The sequence below is a fragment of the Erinaceus europaeus genome, chromosome 6 (genome assembly GCF_950295315.1).
Source record: "Erinaceus europaeus chromosome 6, mEriEur2.1, whole genome shotgun sequence".
Taxonomy (NCBI): Eukaryota; Metazoa; Chordata; class Mammalia; order Eulipotyphla; family Erinaceidae; genus Erinaceus; species Erinaceus europaeus.
Window position 1 is genome coordinate 55,436,138 of NC_080167.1, and position 22,579 is coordinate 55,458,716.

Genomic DNA, 22,579 nt, shown 5'->3' on the forward strand with positions numbered 1-22,579 from the left:
TATATATATATATATATATATAGAGAGAGAGAGAGAGAGAGAGAGAGAGAGAGAGAGAGAGAGAGGAGAGACACCACAATGTTGCTCTACTAGCTTGTAAAGCTTCCCATTTCAGGTGCTCTCAAATCTGGGTCCTTCAGCAAGTCAAGTATGTGTTCTAATAGGTGAGCTATCTCCTGCCCCCCCCCCCATTTGTTATTTAAGCCTGACCCAAACTAGATTTAAAATATATGTGTTTGCCTTTGTGAACAAGAACTGTATCCCATTATTAAACCGAAAGGGCAGTGGAAGCCTAGGGTAGTGGGCTTCCGCAGGAACACTAGACACACTACTTACCATCTTCACTAAGCAACACTGATGCCTGGAAGACGGGTTCTTCTAGTCTTTCTAGGGTTCTACTGTAGTAAAACGTTGGGGTTAGAGTATTCTATGATAGGAAAAAAGGGGGGGCTATGTGTGTGTCTTACTAGGAATATCTGAATGTAGCCCTCTCAGTGACCTATGTTCTCTTATCATGGGTTCGGACACTAAACATGGAATCCTGGGGCCATGTGTGGTGCACCTGTTTAAATGCACACATTACAGTACACAAGGACGCAGGTTCAAGCCCTTGGTCCCTACCTGGAGGAGGAAAACAGGAGGTGAAAGTGGTCAAGCAGGGCTGCCTCTCAATCTCTCTCTCGATCTCTCTCTCTCGATCTCTCTCTCTCGATCTCTCTCTCTCAATCTCTCTCTCAATCTCTCAATCTCTCTTTATCTCTACCCAATACTAAATAAATAAAATAAAAAATAAAAATGGGATCCCAAAATGGGACTTTCCCAACACTTTAGGGGGAAAAAAAAGGTCAAATTTTGTGCATAACCTATACTATTTCTGCAAAGAAGACAGATAGGAGTTACCCAGACATAAAACCAGACTCAGGCTGGGAAATGCTGGATTTGGACCTAGCAGACTTGGCTGGCGATCATGCGGTGATCCTGGGGCGGTGGAAGGGGGGACCCCCGGTTCTTTCCGGGCTCCACATTGCTGCCCTGGCCGCTTGCCTTCACCAACTGGCGGGCGATGCCCGGGCTTTCCCAGAGCTCAAACCCGGGGGCGCTGGGAGTCGAACCTTCTCGGAGCTCCAAGGCAGGCGGCCAGGTATCCCCGGAGGGGGGGGGGAGAGCGGCGGAGCAGCGGCGCTCGGCCTCGGGAGAGAGCGGGGCGCGCCCGGGCGCGGGGCCTGGCGGCGGCGGCTTTGAAAACTTTCCAGCGCGCGTGCTACGGAGACGCCCCGCGCCCGCGCCTCCCGCGGGGAACTTTCCGCGCCCGGCCGCCCCGTCACTCTCGCTTTCCGAGCGCCTCCCCCTGGGCCCGCGCGCCGCCCTCCCTTTTTCCTTCCCTCCCGCCCGCCGCCCGCTCCGCGAGGACCTTCCCGGCGCCCGCGGCTCCGGGTCCCCGAGCGCCGCGCGCCCAGCCCCCCGGCCCCCGCGCACCTCGCGCTTCGCGGGACTCCCCGCCCTGAGCCGAGCGCCCCCGGGGCGCCGCCCGGCCCGAGCCCCGGAGCGGGAACCGGGGGAGGGACCGGCTGGCCGCCGCGAGCCGACTTTTCGCCAATGGTCCAGCGCGACATGTCCAAGTCGCCTCCCCCCGCGGCGGCGGCGGCGCAGGAGCTCCCGATGGAAGCGCTGGAGACGCCGGCGGCCGCACAGGTAGCGCGCGCGAGGCGCCCTCCGCTCCCTCCTTTGTGAACCGGCCGCCGCACCGTCCCCGCCCGCCCGCGGGTCGCCTCCTCCGGCGCCCTCCGCCGCGCCCCTCGGGCGCCTGGGACCCTGCCCCTCTTCGCCTCGTTCTTTCTCAGGCTTCCATTTTTTACCCCCCTTCGGCTTCCGAAAAGCCAGTGGGGAGGAAGGGGCGGGGGCGGGGAGGGAGGGAAGCCATCGCTGTTTGCCGAGGCGGCCCCCAGGGTGGCCCCCACCAGTCCCCCTCCCCGAGAGAGGCGCATGGAGAGACATGAACCAAGCGAGCGGACTGGACCTGCTCAAGATCGTGAGTGCGGGGGGGCGGGAGGGGCTGCCCGCAGCGCCAGGGCCACGCCGACCTTCTCCGCACCGGCTGGGGTGGGGGGGGACCCCGAGGGGGGCGCAGGGCAGGGACAGGGGTGTGTTCACTGGTCCCTGTCTCCTAGGACCAGACACCTCCCTCCCCAACACCTGGGGTTTTGAGCCACCTTGATAGCTCAGCTCCCCGGAGGAGGCTAGTCTGGACCCTTCATTTCTGTTGGCAGCGAGTTGGGGACTCCAAAGTTTTATTTCAGTTTTCCCTGAAATGTTAGTGGTGAATGGCAGCGCCAGGATCACCTTGCTCTTGGAGGAGTGTGAGTGGTTTGGGAGATGGTGGTGGTGGTGGTGGTGCGGTTGTGGCTTTGCTGCTCATTGTGCAATCGGAGATGCCACTGGCAGGCGTGGGGCAATGGTGAAGTGGCTTTGGAGTAAGACTTCGGCAGGTACAGTTTGGATTACAGACACCCGGGGTCTCAGCGGAACGGAGTCTGACTTTTCTCCCAGCAGGGAAAAGACTTCAGGCTCCCTTGGCTGTGGGCTGCTTGGAGGTCCATGGGCAGAGGTTAGGGTTATATGTCAGACAGCAAGCATTTGGAGAAATGATTTCTTTTTTACGTAATGGTATTGGGTCGTTGATTTCACGCCTACCTTTGCCAGATTGTAGACTGTGGTAGCTACGTATGCGGGACCATATATGAAAACATACAGAGGGCATGCTAGAGTGGGGGTTACTCTAGTGATTACAGCAGGAGAGGGACACCATAAACAGAAAAAATAATAAGGTTGCAAATGTTTTCTTGCTGTTGTTGTTTTCAGAGGGAGTGGAAATTGACTGCTCCAGATATCTTGAGACTGTTCATAATGCCAGTTCCAGTGGCATAATAGCTGGCTTTATTGGACTTTTCTTTTACACTGGGAAATAAGCATGGCAGTTTATACATGTAATTCATTTTGATTTGACATGGAGGTAGAGTGTGGGAACAAAGAGTCTGTATAATCAGAAATCCATTTGTCTCCTAGAAGTGAAACAGCTAGGTTGTAGTCTGCCTTAAGGTGGTATAACCTACCACTTGCCTTTTTATCCAGACTCTGTAAGAGGACCTATGTCCTGAGCTACACATATCATGTCTGTTGGATTCTCTTCTGATTTTTATCTACACATTTAGCAGGTTAGATAAAAATTTAAAAAATGTTCTCTGAGACCTTAGTTATTGAATATTGATGGAGGAAAGAACTTTAGATCCATTTGTTCCCCCTTTGATCTTCCTTCTGAATTGTCTTTTAAAAAGTTTTATCTGTCTGGTAAAAATAGAGTTCCTGAATCTCTGGAGATCAAAGTCAGGGCTGACAGAAAGCATGACTACATCAGATAAGAGAGGCTAATTTACTTAGTGATTTATATAGTGAAATGTCAGTCAACAGATATTTATTGTGCAGCTGCAAATGTGGAAGTGATTTAGATGAGAGAAAGCACAGTCTCTACTTATAAAGAATTTGTAGTTTGGTAACTTCATTTGTCACAGGTGTATGACAATGGTGTGCCATGGGATATATAAGAGAATGAATCTTATATGATGTCAAAGAAATAAAGTTTTCTAAGATTCTGTATGGAGTAATCTGTAAGGACTTCATGGAAGAGGTGGTGTTTGAAAAAACCACCTAAGTCTGATTTCAGTAGAGACTTCTCAGATGTTTAGGACCTTTGCCATGAGACAGTTATGGAAGTTAGTAGCAGATATTTATACTCCTGAAATTGAAAAGGGCTTAGAAGGGTACAGCTTGGGCATGGTTAGCCATCAGGTTGACAAGACCAGATCTTGATGGCATTGGAAACTGCCGGATGTTGAACAGCAGAGAACCACACACAGGGTTCAGTGAAAGAGCCACATTATTGAGAAGATTCACCCCGGGGGAGACTTGGTAGGCTGTGTGGATTCTTCAGAGTCCAAACACAGAGCTGCTAGAAGGCAAATTGTTACAGCAGTTTGGGCAGGAGGTGATGAGGCATCAACTAAAGAGGAAAAAGCACTAAAGGAAGTGATAGGTCTCTGCAGGAGACATTCCAGACACCAAATGCACAGGAAAAGCTTAGCTATTACAGGCCAGAGAGAGGGCAGAGAAAAGTGGTGAATATTTTACCTGTTATTAGAAGCAGGAGAGAGGTGTGAATATCCAGTGGTGGGAAGATCAATCTCATTGCTTCCTCTGGCTTCCAAAAAAGGAAAGCAGTTTCCTTTAGTGGTGCTCATGCTACAGTCGTTCTTTAAGGGCAACATTGTTCCGTTTGTTTTGTGTTTGATAAACCGTGGCATCAGAGTGCTGAAACCTGGCAGAGGCATCAGTCTATTCCATTGCTCTGGGCTGGCCAGGCAATGGGAAAGCTGCCCCATAAAGGAGGCTGTCTCAGCAGCACCAAGTGGCCATCATTCTGCAGAGCAGTGGCTTTTCACATGCTGCCAGTCACTGGTTTGAGGACGGGTTTCTCTCTCACTGTCAGATTTTATTGCACACATTCTGTATAAACGGAATAGAAGCTGTGGGCTCGTAGACCCTGCCCATTTCCTGGTTCATACACCTGTCCTGCCAGGGACGGGGCACCCTTGTTCATTCTAACCCCTCCTTCCAGCACACACTCCGGAGCAAAATGGGCACAATTCTCATGTGAGAAGTAAGTTGGCTACCACACTGCAAATTCTTGAAAAGTTCTGCCTCTAGCAGATTGCTGTGTGGCCTTTTTTCAGTAACCTGTTGAGCATTTTGGTACAAGATTGGATCACAGCCCCGCCTCCTACGCCAAGTTAAGGGGATAAATCTACCACTTCTTCCCCCAGAATTCTTTCTGTTCTGCCTGAGACAAGTGTCCTCTAACTACATGTGACTTTTTTAAATTAAATATTTATTTACTTGTTTATTCCCTTTTTGTTGCCCTTGTTGTTGTAGTTATTATTATTTTTGTTATTGATACCGTTGTTGTTGGATAGGGCAGAGAGAAATAGAGAGAGGAGGGGAAGACAGAGAGGGAGAGAGAAAGATTGACATCTGCAGACCTGCTTCACCGCTTGTGAAGTGACTCCCCTGCAGGCGGGGAGCCGGCGACTCGAACTGGGATCCTTACTCCAGTCCTTGTGCTTTGCGCCACCTGAACTTACCCTGCTGCGCTACCTCCTGACTTCCCATGTGACTTTTGAGTACCTGAAAGGCAGCTAATCTGAGATGTACTAGAAACCTAAGACACACCCAGACTTAAGAGGCTTTACACGCCATAAAGAAACTATAGCACTGCAGAAATTTTGATATTGCTCACACAGTGCAGTGATAATACTTGGGATTCAACAATACGAGTTTGATTCCTTTCAGCTGATGCCTTTTTATCTTTTTTCATATGTCTTCCAGCAAATTCACTCACACAAAGGGATTGTGGTATATATAGTTCTGTTGGGCAGCAACACCCCAATGTACTGTGGGTGCTAGGGATTCTCTGAGGATTTCTCTGGTGAATCAAGACTGGGTGGGTGAGCAGTAGGTGAGAGGGACTACAAGGGAACAGCGACAAGAAGGAAATGGAGGAGAAGCCAGAAGCCAGAGCTGTTTCTCAGCACGTTTGGCCTCAAAGAGATTGCATGTGTGGCACAGCCAGTCACACCTGCAATGAGCAGACATCCATCAGAGGGCCCTATTTGTTTTGCTCCTAGCAACCAAAGCCAGCTGGTTCCACCCCAGCTGAGTTTGCCAGATGCTTTCCAAGTATGCCTTAGTGAGACAGGCTGGTCACGGTAACATCCTGGATTGTTGGAGCAACGAGATTTTTTTTTTTTTCTTTTTAAAGAGCAGCAGCAGTTCTTGCTTGTGCTCTACCCGGGTGCTGAAACCTCCTCACAGTACCAGTGTCCAGAAACATTCTTTGGTCCCAGATAGATTTTGGTCTTTTGCGGTCTCCAAACATTAGGGTCATGATGGGACCATTATGTTTTATGCTTTGTTAAAAACCTTTGCATTTCACCATCTTCACTTGCCTCTGTGATGGGGTTTTTGTTCTGGTGCTGCTGGGAACATTTAGTCACTTGCCAGCTAGGAACTCTGAGTATGTTTGAAAATGCAAGACACTGGGTCCGCTGGTGGTGCACCTGGTTGAGCACACACATAGTACAATGCTCATGGCCTGGGTTCAAGCCCCTGGGCCCCAGCTACAGGGGTGGGGGTAGCTTCATGAGTGGTGAAACAGTGCTGCAGGTGTCTCTGTCTCTCACTCTCTTAATCTGCACCTCCCCTCTCAATTTCTTTCTGTATCTCTCCAACATAAATTTTAAAAAAAGATTTAAAAAAAGGAAAACATGCAAGACACATCAGTAGTAGTGACAACTGACTAGATGAGCAATTTGTGGACCTGTAGTTCATGTTTTGTGTTTTTCAGTGAAGACTGAATCTGCTGGTTGGATTCCTTTGAAATATCCACTGTGCACTGGGCTCTTTCAAGAAAAGCTGGGCAACGTATGTTTACCCCATAAGAGGAATGGGCACTTTTCAGTTTTGTGACTGTGGCATTTGTCACAATCCCACAAGATAGGATAGTTATACTTATCTTTTCAACTATGGCATGCTGTTAAGTAATGGGGGTGAGAGGTCTGTCTTAGAGTTCTCTCCAAGCCCGGCTGAAGGTAGAAAGCCTGTGAAGAGGTCAAGGCTTGTACTTGACCCCCTCTTGCCCTCTCCACCTCTGCTTTCTCCCCACCCCACTTCCTTACTAGATGTTTCTGTGTTTCCTGACTGATCTGGTTCCTCCCTTTTCCACCTGCTACACTCCCCTTCTTTCTACACTGCTCCTCAATTCCTGTCTGCAATTTTATAGACTGATATATATATAGGATAGTACTTAATTCTCTCCTTTTTGAGGCAGGTAATCTCCACTGTTGTCTCCTGGTAAAGGGTCAGTGGCCTCCTTTACACAAAGTGAAATTAACATCTGATTCCTAGTTCTGGCTTCATTTTGCTTTGGACCTAAAGGAGGCAGGTCCCCAGTTCAGAGGGATAAATATCAGTGAGTGCCAGGGAGGAGGAGGGAAGTTAATTTCAGACATCAGTTTTATGCTCCTGGGAACAAGATGGAGGTAGGAGAGCTGCCACCAGATCCCTCAGCCACAGAATGGTGCCATTCTTAAAGCTGCCCCTAGGGGCTGCTCTGCCAACTGTGCATCTGGGCTGAGGTCTTCACTTACCAGCTGCTTCTAGAATGCACTTTCCCTGTTTACTTTGACCATACAGAAATTAGATTCCACTTACTTGTGGGAACGTGAGCACTTGCTCATTTTCAGACTAGAGTTCGCAGAAAATGTTCAGGCACACCAATCTGATAACATCAGAATGACTGTGGTATTATCTTTTTCACATGTCACTTGTATATCTGCAGAAATTAAATTTGTTTTACTGGTTTCTGAAATCTTGGCTGACGTTTTAGGAGAACTAAAGGAATTTAAATACATAGTTTCCTGCTTTGGTGTGGTGACATAATCTGTTTTTATTAAGCTTCACATAATTAATAGGCAATGAGTGGAAATTAGTGACTTTTCTGACTGTATTTCTAGGAGGGCTTGGGGTCTGCAAGTGCCTGGAAAAATATTATGGGTTGTATTTTGCCCTCTGGCCAACCCTCTTTCTTTTCTGCTTTTGATTCCTAGAGCCTGGCTGAGTCTAATGATTAACTGTTTCATGTATTAGTATTCACATATTCTGTGTGGCTCAAAAATAGTTAGAAAAACCACTGGCATAAAAAGTAGCTGCATCTGCAGTAGAACTGACTAGAAAACTATACTTCTTTTCCATATTTAGCCAATTAGCTATATAAAAGCTTAACCTTTCCCACCTTTTCCATTTTTAGGGCAATTTGGCCTACACTTTCTTTTAATCTCTTTTGATGAAACACTGTAGTCCTTATTTGTGAGGATGTAAGGTAACTGAAAACAAAAATCCTTCCAGGAAGATGGACTTAATTTTAAAATTTTTTAAATTTATCTAAAAAAGGAGGCATTAACAAAACCATAGGATAAGAGGGTGTACACTACACACAATCCCCACCACCAGAACTCTGTATCCCATCCCCTCCCCTGATAGCTTTCCTATTCTTCAACCCTCTGGGAGTATGGACCCAAGGTCACTGTGGGATGCAGAAGGTGGAAGGTCTGGCTTCTGTAATTGCTTCCCCGCTGAACATGGGCATTGGCAGGTCGATCCATACTCCCAGCCTGCCTCTCTCTTTCCCTAGTGGGGAAGGGCTCTGGGGAAACGGAGCTCCAGGACACATTAGTGGGGTTGTCTGGATGGATTTAATTTTAAATATTCATCAGGTTAATGGAAACTTCACTTTGTAATGGTTGCATACATTTCACTAATACTTCTTGAAGTACATAGAAATGGGCTATTTTCTGGGGTCAGGCAGTAGCACAACGAGTTAAGTGCACATGTTGCAAAACACAAGGACTGGCTTAAGGATCCTGGTTCGAGCTCCAGGCTCTTCATTTACAGGGGGCTCGCTTCACAAGTGGTGAAACGGGTCTACAAGCAGGTCTATCTTTATCTCCCCCTCTGTCTTTCCTTCCTCTGTCCATTTCTCTCTGTCCTATCTAACAATGACTACATCAATAAACAATAATAATAATAACCACAACAATGTTAAACAATAAGAGCAACAAAAGGGAAAAAAAATAGCCTCCAGGAGCAGTGGATTCATGGTGCAGCCCAAGCAGTAACCATGGAGGAAAAGAAAAGGGCTATTTTCTAAAAGATGCTTTCATTTTTTTTTTCTTTGACATGGATATTGTTATAAAAATAGTCATTGAGCAGCCACTCTATAGTTAATTTTTTATTTTTTTTATTGGGGAATTAATGTTTTACATTCAACAGTAAGTACAATAGTTTGTACATGCATAACATTCCCCAGATTCCCATATAACAATACAACCCCCACTAGGTCCTCTGAATCCTTCTTGGACCTGTAGTTAAATTTTTTAAATGAGAATGTAGAAGAGAAATTATGGCTGAAATTGGAGAAAAACAGAATAAGGGTGTGATTAGGCATATCTATTTTTAACTTTTATTTTAGTAAATAGGGGTTTACCATAGCACAATTAAGGCATGAACATTTTTTTTTTGTCATCTCTGAGGCTTCATTACCCTGAGCTGACTTTTTCAAATAGAGCCAGAGAGAGAGAGAGAGAAAGAGAGGGGGAATAAATTCACAGCACCAAAGCTTTCTTAGTGTGGTGGGGTCCTGGCTGAAACTTGGTTTGGGAACATGGCAAAGCAATGCATTATTCAGCAAAGCTATTTTTCAGCCCACAAGTTAAAACTTTGAATAAATCATCCCTCATAAATTTAACTGATTGAAGAACAATATGTTTTCTGTCAAACTCACCAGTTTGCAGTATGCCTGAGTGGTCTGTTTGCACAAACTGTCTCTTAGTATAGTGGGAATTGTACTGAACACGGTAAAAATGAAAGATTGTGGTCTGCTGTATTAAGAACAGTGACACACTGAAGATATCTAAAATAATGTGTTCAAACAGTAATAACTAATTTGGTGCTTTTTAAAAAACATTTTATTGTTTTTTTTTTACCACTTGGGTTATTGCTGGGGCTCAGTGTCTACTTCCAGTGATGATTTTTTTCCTTTTGATAGAGAGTGGGACAAAGAGAGAGGGAGGGAGGGAAAGAAGGAGAGAGGGAGAAAAGGAGAGGGAGAGAGAGAGAGAGAGAGAGAGAGAGAGAGTCATGAAAGAAAGAGAGGAGAGACACTTGCAGTCTACTACTCATGAAGCTGCAGATGGGGCCCATGGGCTTGAACCTAGGTTCGCATACATAGTAACATGTGCTCTACTGGATACACCACCACCCATGCCCTTCAAGTGGCTTTTAAAAAATAGATTGTACTTATTAGCGTGACAGAGAAGGAGCAAGAAAAAACCAAAGCATCCCTCTGGCACATACGCCTGGAGGGACTGAACTCAGGACTGAACCCCATGCTTATGTCCAAAGCTCTGGCCATTGTACCATCCTTCTGGGTCACTTAATGTGACTTTGTAAACGTGTCTCATTTCTTACAGACAGTCATAGCTGCTCCCGAGTACATGTGGTTCTCACAGTGCCTGAGGTGTGGCTGTGAGCAGCTGTGTGAGAACTGTACACACTGAGGTAGCTGAATAGTCACACACAGCTTATCGTTGGAAGAAACCTCAGACAGTGACAGAATTTCAAAGTCCATCTTCCCACCCGTCTTAGAGTGGGACTGAGAGGCCCCATCATGGACTGAGAGTCTAATTTATGTGTGTCCTCAAAGTTCATTTCTGTGCCTCAGTGTTTCCAGGTATGTTTCTTCCACATGGAGGAATGCAAATTTTGTTAAGGTTAAGGAAATGTTCATCCTTTACTTTAGCACTCTTTAGCCCTGGAGACACTTCTGTCCAAACCTTTACATAATAATTGGGAAAGGAAGAACATTGCTGAAAGGATGTTATTTTTCAACAGTTTACTGAACTATGTTTACATAAGTAAGAAAAATAAGCTGTTAAGTGAAGAGAAAACCTTGTACAATGCAGTCTGAAAGCCCAGCCTAGATTGTCTTTCCTTTTTTTAAAAAATTAAGTTGAGAGTTAATTAAATGCCATGGAAACATATTTGTATTATATAAATTCCCTAGATACTTGGAAGAGAACAAACATATTTAAGGAAAAAAAATCTTGCTTTCTGATTATACCACCCTCCTACTGATTTCAGCTTTATCTTCATTACTCAGAACACAAATGTTTGTAAGAGTTTCAACTTGCCTAAGTGCAGCATAAATTACAGGGGATAAGCTATTTCCTTCCTCCAGACAGAGGCAGAAAGACAAAGAGACAGAGTGAGCAGGGCCACAGTACTGAGAGTTCCTTCAATGTGGTAGAGGCCAGGCTTGAACCTGGGTCGAGCCCATGTCAAATCCACAGAATATCCAAATGAGCTATTTCACTGGTTCAAGGTATTTACCATTTTAACGGAAATCACATTGCTATATAATATAAAAAGATGTCTCCAAAATCCCTACATCATTTTCAAAGACTTAACTTATTTATTTATGTGACAGAGTGTGAGAGAAGAGAGAGAACCAGAGCTTCCTTCCTGTACATGCGATGCTAGGCATTGAACTGTGGACCTCATGCTTGATCCTCATTCTTTGTCCACTATGTTACCTCTGGGGCTTCCAAACATAATTTTTCAAAGTAAAGTTTGAAAATTCTTATTTATTTTTGGCCACCAGAATTATTGCTGTGACTTGCTGCCTGTATACAGCCTCCATTGTTGTTCTTCTTCTCTTCCTCCTCCTCCCCCTCCTCCTTTTGATAAGAGGGTGAGAGACAGAACTTCATCACTTGTTAAACATCCTTCTTGCAGGTGCTTCTGAGTAGCAACCAGAGGCTCAGATTCAGGTCCTTGTGCACGTAGTGTGTGCACACCACCAGATGTGCCACCACTTGGCCCCAATTGCAGTTACTTTAGTGAAGTCATGTTAACCTAATTTCTCCTCTACTTCTCTAACCCTGTTATGATTATCTTATGTTTTTTTTATTATTGTTTTGTGTATTTATCACATGGTAGGCTTCAGGTGAAATACTACAAACACTTTATTGTATACTTAAAACAACTCCATGAGGTTAGAGTTAATAAATCCCCCTTTTTAAAATGCTAAGATTAATACTTGAAGTTAAGAAATCTGCATGAGGTCATCTACAGCAAGATTCCAGCCTGTGTATGTCTACTATAAAGCTCGGTGTTGAGCTAGTTTTCACTTATATTTTAATGTTGAATAATCACAGCACTCCTTGCCTGAAAGTAAACATAGATGAGTTCATTGTTTATCCCTGGTGCTGCAGCTAGAATAGAAAAAGCAATTTTGGAGCCAGGCAGTAGCAAACCTGGTTGAACACACATGGTACAATGCTCAAGGACCCAGGTTCAAGCCCCCAGTCTCCATCTGTAGGGGTAACTTGAGAAGTGATAAAGCAGGGCTGCAGGAGTCTCTCTTCCTCTACCCCTCTCTGTGTCCCCCTTCCCTCTCAATTTCTCAGTCTCTATCCAGTAAATAAATAATTAAAACATAAAATAAAAATAAGCCAGAAAAAGCAATTTTTAAATTTTTACAAAATTTCTTTATTGGGGAATTAATGTTTTACATTCAACAATAAATACAATAGTTTGTACATGCATAAAATTTCTCAGTTTTCCATAAAGCAATACAACCCCCTTTAGGTCCTCTGTCATCCTTCTTGGAGAAAAAGCAATTTTATTTGCTCAGCCCAATCATATTACTAAAATAACTTGTCTTCCCTTTAATATCATGTCTTAAATGCTTATTTAGTAAATATTATTCCATCAAACTTATTTATTGCCTTGGGTCAAAAAGACCACTAACTGTTAGAAGAAGGAAGCAAGACCTCCGCATCACACTCAGACACAGAGCAGTGAGCCCTAACATTCACAAAGCTTTTCCATCCTGTCTGAGTCTCTACTGCTTCTGCAGTCATTTCATGCCCTCATGGGGTCCGTATACCAACTCCATAGTTGGCACTGCTCTGCCTTCAGATCCTGTCTAGACCTATATAAATTTAAAGGGGATTCCAGTACATGCTACAAAGTGTTCTTCCACCACCACCTGCCGCTTTTGCACTCCCTACTCCAAAATATGAGCTCCCATGGAACTGCAAATTAAATCATGAAAAGAAGCTAAAGAGCAGATGCTGGCCACCCTTGGGAGGTAGTGCGTCTTTATAGGCGGCTTGTGCATTATGCACAAGAACCAAGGTATTTCCACAGGTTGCTGGGATGGCCCCAGTCCCTGCTGTACTGAGGAATTTGTTTTTATTTTATCCTTTTTGTTTTCTTTTTGTGGAACTTGAGTCTTGTACATAGATGCTTATACCACTCTGGGCTACTTTTTCATTTAATTAGCAAGACAGGGAGGGAACAAGAGAGAGGAAGAGTAAAGGAGGAAGAGAAAGAAGAGGGAGAGAGCAAGAGGAGGGGGGGAGAGAGAAGTCCTAGAGCTTCCTTTGTTGTCATAGCATCTCTCATGTGATGCCAGGGCTCTGATGTAGTCCTTGTTCATGGCAAATGCAGTCACCCTACCTGGTGAGCTACCCCCCATCCTAAGAGCTAGTTGAATGCTCCATCTTCAGTGCCTTTTGCCTCTTTACAACAGGGAAGCTAGCAGATAACATAAATTGTTACACTCCACCAGTTAGTGCAATATTTTCTCTAGCAGTTTCTCTTCCTATAAAAACCTTGTAAACTCATCAACTTTGAATATGTGTGATTCCACCAACAATATGTTACCCACTTAAGGGCATTTTGTTCCTTGGTTTGGCCTTTGACATTTTTTAGAACTAATTCTAGATTTCACTGAAAGGTTCCAACAGTAACCTTAGTTTTTCTTCTCTCTCTTCTCTCTCTCTCTCTCTCTCTCTAGTCCTACGGAAAAGGAGCTAGAAGGAAAAACAGATTTAAAGGGTCCGATGGGAGCACATCCTCTGACACTACCTCAAATAGCTTCGTCCGACAGGTAAGCGAGAGCACTTCCATTTGTGGCTTGAAGTGTGTTAAAATGAACCTGGATTTTCCTTTCTCTTTCTTAAACGTGGTTTGATATGGTTATCCTAAAACCCTATGTACTATTATTGCACTCACTTTAATTGAAGACAAAATTGTGCATTTTCATGTCCTAATGACAATATTCCCATCCTTAGTGGGATTGTAATAATTGTGTTTTTTCCTGGCCCACTGGGGGAAGATGTGCGTGCAGTTCATTACAAGGGATTTCTTCCTAACAGAAGTATGGACTCCAGCAGAAATGGTTGTAAGTTTAGGGGTGTTTGTTTTGGTGGAAAGTCTAGACGTCAAGCTGTAGCCATTCAGGGCACCAGTTTTGAGGTTAAGACCTGACTGTCCTTCCAGCTGGAGGTTTCCTCTTTCCACCTAAGGGATTGGACTATATGAAGAGTTGTTCTTGGTGGAGGTGATGGAGGTTCAGTAGAGGAGCTGATCTCTTTGAGACATGATGTAACTGCCCCTGGAAGTGCAGTCTTGCTTTCAGTTCTTGTGTGTTCCTGGCCAGTAGCTGCGAACTGTCCCTAATGAAAGATCTTAGCATCAGCCTCTTTCCTAGATGGTAACAGAAAGGGCCTTACTTCCCAGGGGCAGCCAGCCAGACCTCTAAGGGTTAGTGGTCTTGGTGTGTGTGGAAAATTGGCAGATTGCCAGAAACTGACCATTTCACTGGCCAAAGGGCCTTCCACCTTCTAGTTTGTGCCTTTGTATATAATCTCTTGTCAACTCCAGCTCACTTCCCCCCAAAAGGGTTGTCAACCAGAAAAGCTACACATTGCTTTTTTGATGCCACTGTCCCTTTATTTCTTGCTGGCTGGTTGCAGCCACCCTGCACTTTCCTGAAGCAAAGGATGATCCCTATCCAGCCATTAGCCTCCCCTGGCAACATCAAGTACACCAAAAGCATATCTGGGAAATTTAGAGGCGACTGGAAGAGTTTGGGTTCAGGCTTCTGTCAATCGGGAATTGTTTCAGCTGCAGGAGTTTGGAAAAAGACTTGGCATACCTCTCATTTCTGAGTGTGTGATGGTCCTGGGTTGCCGGACTAGCGTGAGGGTGTTTCTTCACGGGTGTGTGCTCTCTGGGTTGGAGAGAACTCGACCGGAGCCAACCTGGGCTGCTGCTTACTCAGTGACTCGGGAGAGAGACCAGGAACTCATGGTGGAGTGGGAACGCAATGCGTCTTTATTGATCAGAAACAACGCTTTTATCTCTTAGAACCGGAAGTGGCAAGTCGGAAAAGGAAATGGCTAGGAAAGGGGATGGAGAAAAGAAAAGAGCAGGAAGGTAGAAAGCTTCCATAACAACTGTTGCAAAGGTTTTAACCGGTGGGATTAATTAATACCCTGCAGGCAGGGCAAGTCTCAAACAAAACGATGATTATGTAAATAGACCATAGTATCAGCAATGTAGTATGGGGGGTGGTGCTGGCTTAAGGCCCGACACTGGGTGTGGTCCCCAGCTCCACCAATAGCCAGAGCTCAGGGAGTCAATGGTGACAGACAAACACACCAAGAGAAGTGGTGCAGAAAGAGTGGACTTTCTGTGCTCAGAAATGTTTAGAGAAGAAGGCAGAGGAAGCCAGACCAGCCCCTTTTATAGCGCTGATCACAGTGACTGCAACAGGAACTGAACACGTGACAGGTGTGGGAGAAGAAGGCTGGCCTGAGTGGTTGAATCACAGGGGATGGGGCTCAGGCATCTTCAGCCCAAGTAGATAAGAGGGGTCAGGAGAAACAGCTCCTTTGCTTACATGAGTTACTTAAAGGGAAAGTGCCTGAGGGCTTTCCCAGGTCAAGGATCCTGGTTCATTCTGCCTGGGGGTGAGGGATGGCAGCTGGCAGCTCTAGTCCACACTCTGCCTGTTGTCACCTCAGGGCTGAATGTTGGAGGATCTCATGCAGAAGAGCATTCGGATGTAGAGGAGGCACAACAGCTGGTCAAGGCCACAGGATGCTGTGCAGCATTGAGGGAGAGAGGAGTCGAGAGCTCCTGGGAACCTGTGAATTCTGTGTAAGCATCATGGCCGGGCAATCTCCAGTACCTGTTCCCAGTTGTCTTTTTGACTGTCAATTCCCTTCACGGAGACTGAGGACTTAATTCATTTGCATGTTGTATGTATATAAATGCCCAGCCCTTGGTTTTTCTTGGGATAGCTTCTGGGTGATCTTGTGTGTGATTTTGTGCCATGCCTAAAACACAATTACAAGTCACAAAGTGAGCTATTAAGCTCCTCAGTGTGAAGTGGGCTGTAGATCACCAAAACATGCCGGAAGATAAGACAGTCTTATTCAGGAGGTCTGTCTTCCAAAAGCAAGACCCATGCTTCTGAGTCTTGCTAGAAGTCGGTGCTTGCTCTGGCCACCTGGACTTGGCCTGAGGGTCATACAGGTACCAAGAAACTTCAGATACCACTTTCTATCACAGAAAGAAATCTCAGAATGTTGAGTTAAAAAGCTGTGTTTCTTTTGGTAATTTAATCTCAATTATGCTACCATTTAAAAATATCTGAAGAGGGAGTCGGGCAGTAATACAGTGCGTTAAGTGCACCTGGCACAAAGGACAAGGACCAGTGTAAGGGTTTCAGCTGGCTCCCCACCTGCAGGGGGGGTCACTTCACAAGCGGTGAAGCAGGTCTGCCGGTGTCTATCGTTCTCTCTCCCTCTCTGTCTTCCCCTCCTCTCTCCGTTTCTCTCTGTCCTATCCAACGACGGCATCAATAACAACGACAATAGTAACTACAACAAGGGCAACAAAAGGGAATACATAAGTAAATATTTAAAAAAAGAAAATACCTGAAGAAGCATCATGACAAAGCTGGATAGTTAATAGAAATGATTTAATAGCATATTTGCATGGAAATGCATGGGAGATAATACCAACAAGAATACATTAAAGTATTAAATCATCCAAGAGAACACTTTTTGAATATTTACCCCCCTTTTTTTGGTCACCAGTCATGTTTCTTTGCTTTCTTTCTTTCTTTTCTTTTTTGCCTCCAGGGTTATTGCTGGGGCTTGGTGCCTACACCATGAATCCACTGCTCCTGGAGGCTATTCCCCCCCCCTTTTAAACTTTTTATTGGATAGGAGAGAGAGAAATGGAGAGAGGAGGGAGAGATAGAAAGGGTGAGAGAAAGATAGACACCTGCAGACCTGCTTCACTGCTTGCAAAGCAGCCCCCCACCTGGGGGAGCCAAAGGCTCAAACTGGGATCCCCCACTGGCCATGTTTCTTAAAACATTAACTGGAAGGAATGCTAATTATAGTTTATCTGTATTTTTTCTTCAGTTTTAATATTCTCTGTTACAGATTAAAGTATTAGCTGTATATACTCTTAGGAGATTTACTTAAAGTAGTTTCCTTTAAGAAACAAAGTCTAGTGGTTAAGGAGATCATTCAGTGGTAGGATGCAGGACTTGGCATACATGAGGTCTTAGGTTCAATTCCTGGGACTGTGTAAGCCAAAGCTGAGCAGTGCCTTCTTCTTTTTTTTAATTGGTTCTCTCATAAAAATAAATATTTATAATAATCATTGTTAAGGGCCTAGATTTAAAGCTAGGCTATTTGAATTATGGATCATTTGACCGTTTGTTGGTGGGTCTTTGAAAAAGTAATCTTTCTAGGTTCCGCCATTTTTGTCTGGGGAGTTGAGATTATTCCAACAGTAGGTTGGAAGGATGACTTAAGTTTCAACTTGCAGAGAACTATGTCTGATAAGTACTATTTAAAAGTTTGTTACTTTTCTTTCTTTTTTTCTTTTTAAAGATTTTATTTATTAATGAGAAAGTAGGAAGAGAGAGTAAGAACCAGATATCACTCTGGCACAGGTGCTGCTGGGGATTGAACTCAGGACCTCACGCTTGAGAGTCCAATGCTTTATCCACTGCGCCACCTTCTGGACCAAGTTTGTTACTTTTCCTTATAAATATCTTTGCTTCTTAGAATCTTGATTAAAACCTGGATAAGAATTAGACCATAACAGAAGAAGTAATAACAGGTAATGCGTTTTGAGTGGGCCTCCATTCTACAAATGGGAAGATTGAGGCACAGAAAAGTGACATGACTTCTCTCTCTGTGGTCACCGTGAAAGCAAGTTGCGAATCAGAGTGTGAGTCCAAGTGACTGACTCCAGATTCTTGCTTCTATTGGTTGTGCTACACTCCCTGGTAACATAGGCCTGGAATAAATGAGAAGCAGTGAGCCGTGTTTGAGTCTTTCAACTAAGCGAAACATGTAGAAGAATTGCTACCTGTGTTTGTAAGCTGGGCATGAAGCCTTCTTTTTAACTTCCTTCCATCTGGGCAGGTGAAGATGCAGCTTCCACACTGTAAGCTTCCTCTACGTATCGTATCCTGGTTTTAAAATAAGAGCCAACAGCATCCGCTTCTGTCAGAGGGTGAAATGTGTCACTACTGCAGCTATCCCCACTCTTACTGATGATGAGAAGTTGGGAACTGGAAAGAGAAGTGTTTCTCTTTTCCTTCTTCCCACAAACAGCATAAGCACAGACTTTTTGGAATCTTCAAAGTGCTTTTCCTTCCGTTCTTTATTAGCTTTCTTTTTTTTTCTTTTTTAAATATTTTATTTTATTTATTCCCTTTTGTTGCCCTTGTTTTATTGTTGTAGTTATTATTGTTGTTGTCGTCATTGTTGGATAGGACAGAGAGAAATGGAGAGAGGAGAGGAAGACAGAGAGGAGGAGAGAAAGACAGACACCTGCAGACCTGCTTCACCACCTGTGAAGCGACTCCCCTGCAGGTGGGGAGCCGGGGCTCCAACTGGGATCCTTATGCCGGTCCTTGTGCTTTGCGCCACCTGTGCTTAACCCGCTGCGCTACAGCCCGACTCCCCCTTATTAGCTTTCTAATTGACTTGGGCCTGAACTCAGCCTGAACCACCTGCTGCATCTTGCAGCTCAGTTTGGGAATGTGAGAAGCCTGCTGGAATCCTGTGAATCTCCCTTACTGTGACTGGGGTAAAGTTAGACCCATATATAGCACCTGGATTTACATCAGGTCTTTTAAAAATACTTTTCAATTCCTAAGGGCTTTTGTTTTGCAAATAGACATGTCATTAGTAAGAGGCAGAAAAATGTTAAGCATGACTTCTGGGCACCCTAATGAGAATGAATCAAGATTCTTGTTCCAACTATTTATGTGCTTAACAGGTATTTAAAACACAAAGCTATGATTAGCTGGGACTTGTTCTTAAGGTGATTTAAGATATCCAGGCTGTCTGTGCTCCAGGAGGTGATGCAGTGGATAAAGCATTGGACTTTCAAGCATGAGGTCTTGAGTGCAGTCTCCAGCAGCATATGTACCAGAGTAATGTCTGGTTCTTTCTTTCTCTCCTCTTTCTCATTAATAAATAATTAAAATAAAAAAGGGAGTTGGGTGATAGCACAGTGGGTTAAGTGAAGGTGGCGCAAAGTGCAAGGACCGGCAGCGTAAGGATCCCAGTTCAAGCTCCTGGCTCCCCACTTGCAGGGGAGTCACTTCACAGGCAGTGAAGCAGGTCTGCAGGTGTCTCTCTTTCTCTCCCCTTCTCTGTCTTCCCCTCCTCTCTGCATTTCTCTCTGTCCTATCTAACAGCAATGATAGCAATAACAACAACAATAACTACAACAACAAAACAAGGGCAACAAAAGGGAATTAAAAAAAAAAGATATCCAGGCTGTCTTTGATCCTAGAATAATCTCTCTGTCTTCTGTACTTTGTGAATAGCAGATCAATAAGAGAACTTCATTTATTATAATAATAAGCCTGGGGGGAAATGCAGTTTTGAAAGTCCTTGGTCTTTAGTGCCTTATGTAAATTTATAATCTTCTAACATAATTCAGTTTTCATATCCTCTCCTTCCTCCAACTTCTTCAGAGAGAAGAAAGAAAAATATCTCTGAGGTTGGTTGTCTAAGGAGGAAGAGAGAGATCTGATTGTTGACTAGAGCACCAGCACCTAGGTGAGGAAGTTAATTTACTGGAAGGCAAACAAAATAGGTGGTGAGCAGAAGTACTAAGGTCCTCCTGGCATTGAGGGCTAGAACATTTGTGCTGTTCTTTTGGGGAGATTGTGCAAGGACTGCTAACTGTATAAATCCTCTCATACTGCCAAGGTCAGGGAAAACTATGTACATCTGCAAATAAGTACTGGTCTTCAAAGTTAGAGCAGCTTGCAGGGGGTGGAGGGGGCATGGAAGAAACTGCTAACTCAGCCCAGTTAGCATTCTCTCTCTCTCTCTCTCCCTCCCTCTCTTTCTCTCTCTTCCTCCCTCCCTCCCTCTCTCTTTCTCTCTCTCCCTCCCCCCACAGTCCAAGCTCTCCAAGTTGTGAAAAAAAATCCTCTTCTTCTTGCCCACTCACTCAATATCTCTTTCTGTCTGTTTTCCCTTTTTCTCTTATTTCTTCATTTTCTTCAAGACGTGTTCTCCCTGGCTACTTGAATGTACCTGGCAGGATTCCTAAGATGAACACCAAATGCTGAGGGGGCTGACTGCCAGTTTGCTTTGTTTTGATGATTCCACAGCACGGTAGCTTTCACTCCGGGTCCACCATCCTCTGAGTCCTGCTCTAGGCTCTGCTGTAGGGCATGGGGACTCATCAACTATGTTTTTACAGGTCGACATGATGTACCCTGACTGGTGTGCTTTGTATAGAGTGGAACCTTAGGAGAACTGGCCTACCCTTTAAGTATTTCAGTGCCACTACTCCTCTGGGGCTTAGAGGGAAGAACTCTGCTACTGATCTGGGATTTTGCACACACCAGCATATGTTGTGGTTGTAACAAGATAATCCTGTAGCCTCCAAAAGGCTTTTAGAATACAAATCAGGATGACAACATGGAACGAAGTGAATATTTAGCAGAAGGTCGCATGACACTTTGGAAACACGGTATTCTAAACAAATTCCACCGTCTTCAAGAACCATGTTCTTGATGCTGCCTTTTTGGACCTTTATTCACACTGGCTTTAAATACGAATGATTAATCACAGAGATGCACGGTCTTTTTTTTTTTTTAGTTTTGTTTTGCAAAGACATACTAAACTGCAATAATGATTACAGACTCCAGGCCTGTGTAGACTGATACGTTTAAGGTTGGTTAAATCTTTCAGCCTTTAAATACTGGCTTGCTGCCTTGTTATGCTGTATTTGTCACAAACACAACTATAAATAATAACGCAGTAGATTTATTCCCTCTGTGGCTTCCTGTGAATGTTGTCCTATATTCCTAGGCATTCATTTCGATTTTGTGAATGGCCGTATCACCTTGGTTTCTCTTAAGAGCCCTTCTGATATATGTCAGTATGAAAAAAATTGGGCTTTTCAATAAAATGTCTTTGTTTTCCCTATAGTGTCAGACTATATGCTGCTAAAATTGTTTTTTTTTTTTTTGTTCCATTTAGGAGATTAACACACAAAATATTGAGAGAAAGATTTTGTATACTTTAACACGCTAACAGCTTCAATGTGTCTTTTTGAGCATGATTTTTGTGTATGGTTATATATTAAATCTCCCTTGTTGTTCAGTTGTCTCTGTGTATTTAGAATACCTACCCTACACACTAACTTCAGTTAAGGTTTCTGGTTATTAAATAGTTTTCTGTATTGAAGCTTTTTTTTTTCGCCTCCAGGGTTATTGCTGGGGCTCATTGCCTGCACCATGAATCCACTGCTCCTGGAGGCCATTCCCCCCCCCCTTTTGCCCTTGTTGTTGTAGCCTTGTTGTGGTTATTATTGTTGTTGTTGTCATTGTTGTTGGATAGGACAGAGAGAAATGGAGAGAGGAGGGGAAGACATAGAGGCGGAGAGAAAGATAGACACCCACAAACTTGCCTCACTGCCTATGAAGCTACTCCCCTACAGGTGGGGAGTTGGGGGCTTGAACTGGGATCCTCCTGCAGGTCCCTGTGCTCCACGCCACGTGTGCTCAACCTGCTGTGCCACTGCCTGACCCTGCATTTTTATCTTAAAAAAAAAATTTCCCCTCACTGAGCTAAACGTATAATTTTAATACCCAGAATTACTTCTGCAGGTACTTACAGTTACTAGGACTCTGAGATAGGGTTTGAATTAAAATATATTTACCACCTGTGCTCTGTTTTCTCCTAATTTTTTTTCTTTCTTTCTTTCTTTATTTTGCTTGACCAATTCATGCATAGTTTTAGAAACCATATGCTGAATTAGTGCCTCAACAACAATTCAAAATGTACAAAACAATCTGATGTGGGGTAATTAATTAGACAGCAGGACCAAGAAAATAGAATTTCAGCAAATACTGAGTTTACAAAAGGTATGTGTTTCTGAGCTCATCGAGGTGTCCTGCTGTAGATGAGTTACTTAGCTTAAGGCCAATTATTCATGCGCCTCAAGTCTTCACAGTTATTTTACCCAAGACAGTAGTCCGGTCCAACAAAAGACTCCTTCTCTCTTCCCTACTCTGTCTGCCATCAATGCAAATTTTGCCAGCTTCTTGCCCCTTCAATTTGTTTCTGGAGATCTTCACATCTGATGATTATCAGATGCAAAAGAAGTCATTTTTGAGATTTTTGGCTGATGTCACCAAAATGTCTGTTGTGTCAGTTCAGCAAGGTAGTGTACCATTTTGTTACTAAGATTGGAGGTGGGAAAAGACCGAGCTGAGCTCCCTCCCTGCCTCAGACCCAGCGTCTTTGTCTGCTTGGTTTAGAATTTGAGAGTGAAGGAAGAGAGAACTAGGAAGATGATTACAGGAACACAGAACTAAGAAGGTGATTACAGGAAGAAAGGGAGAACCTTTGTAGAGTCTCCTGTTGAGTCATAATTAGGGAGAAAGGTAGCTAGGATGCATCAGAAAAATCTCTGTCCTCTGCCACCAGCTTTCATTTTTGTCATCATTCCAGAACCGACATTAAGTTTTAGAGAATGGTCTATAGCT

The 22,579-nt window shown here is 44.2% G+C and overlaps 1 protein-coding gene across 4 annotated transcripts in view; it reads left to right on the plus strand.

Moving 5' to 3' along the window:
• Window positions 1–1,467: 1,467 nt before the first annotated feature.
• Window positions 1,468–22,579, plus strand: part of CACNB2 (calcium voltage-gated channel auxiliary subunit beta 2) — a 389,518-nt gene continuing 368,406 nt past the window's right edge. For 3 of the 4 annotated variants that reach the window (XM_060192240.1, XM_060192243.1, XM_060192242.1), the window contains exons 1-2: window positions 1,468–1,692; window positions 13,532–13,624. In XM_060192240.1, coding sequence (XP_060048223.1) covers window positions 1,597–1,692; window positions 13,532–13,624 — 189 coding nt within the window. In that variant the 5' untranslated portion in view covers window positions 1,468–1,596. The other variant, XM_060192241.1, reaches the window with a different exon arrangement.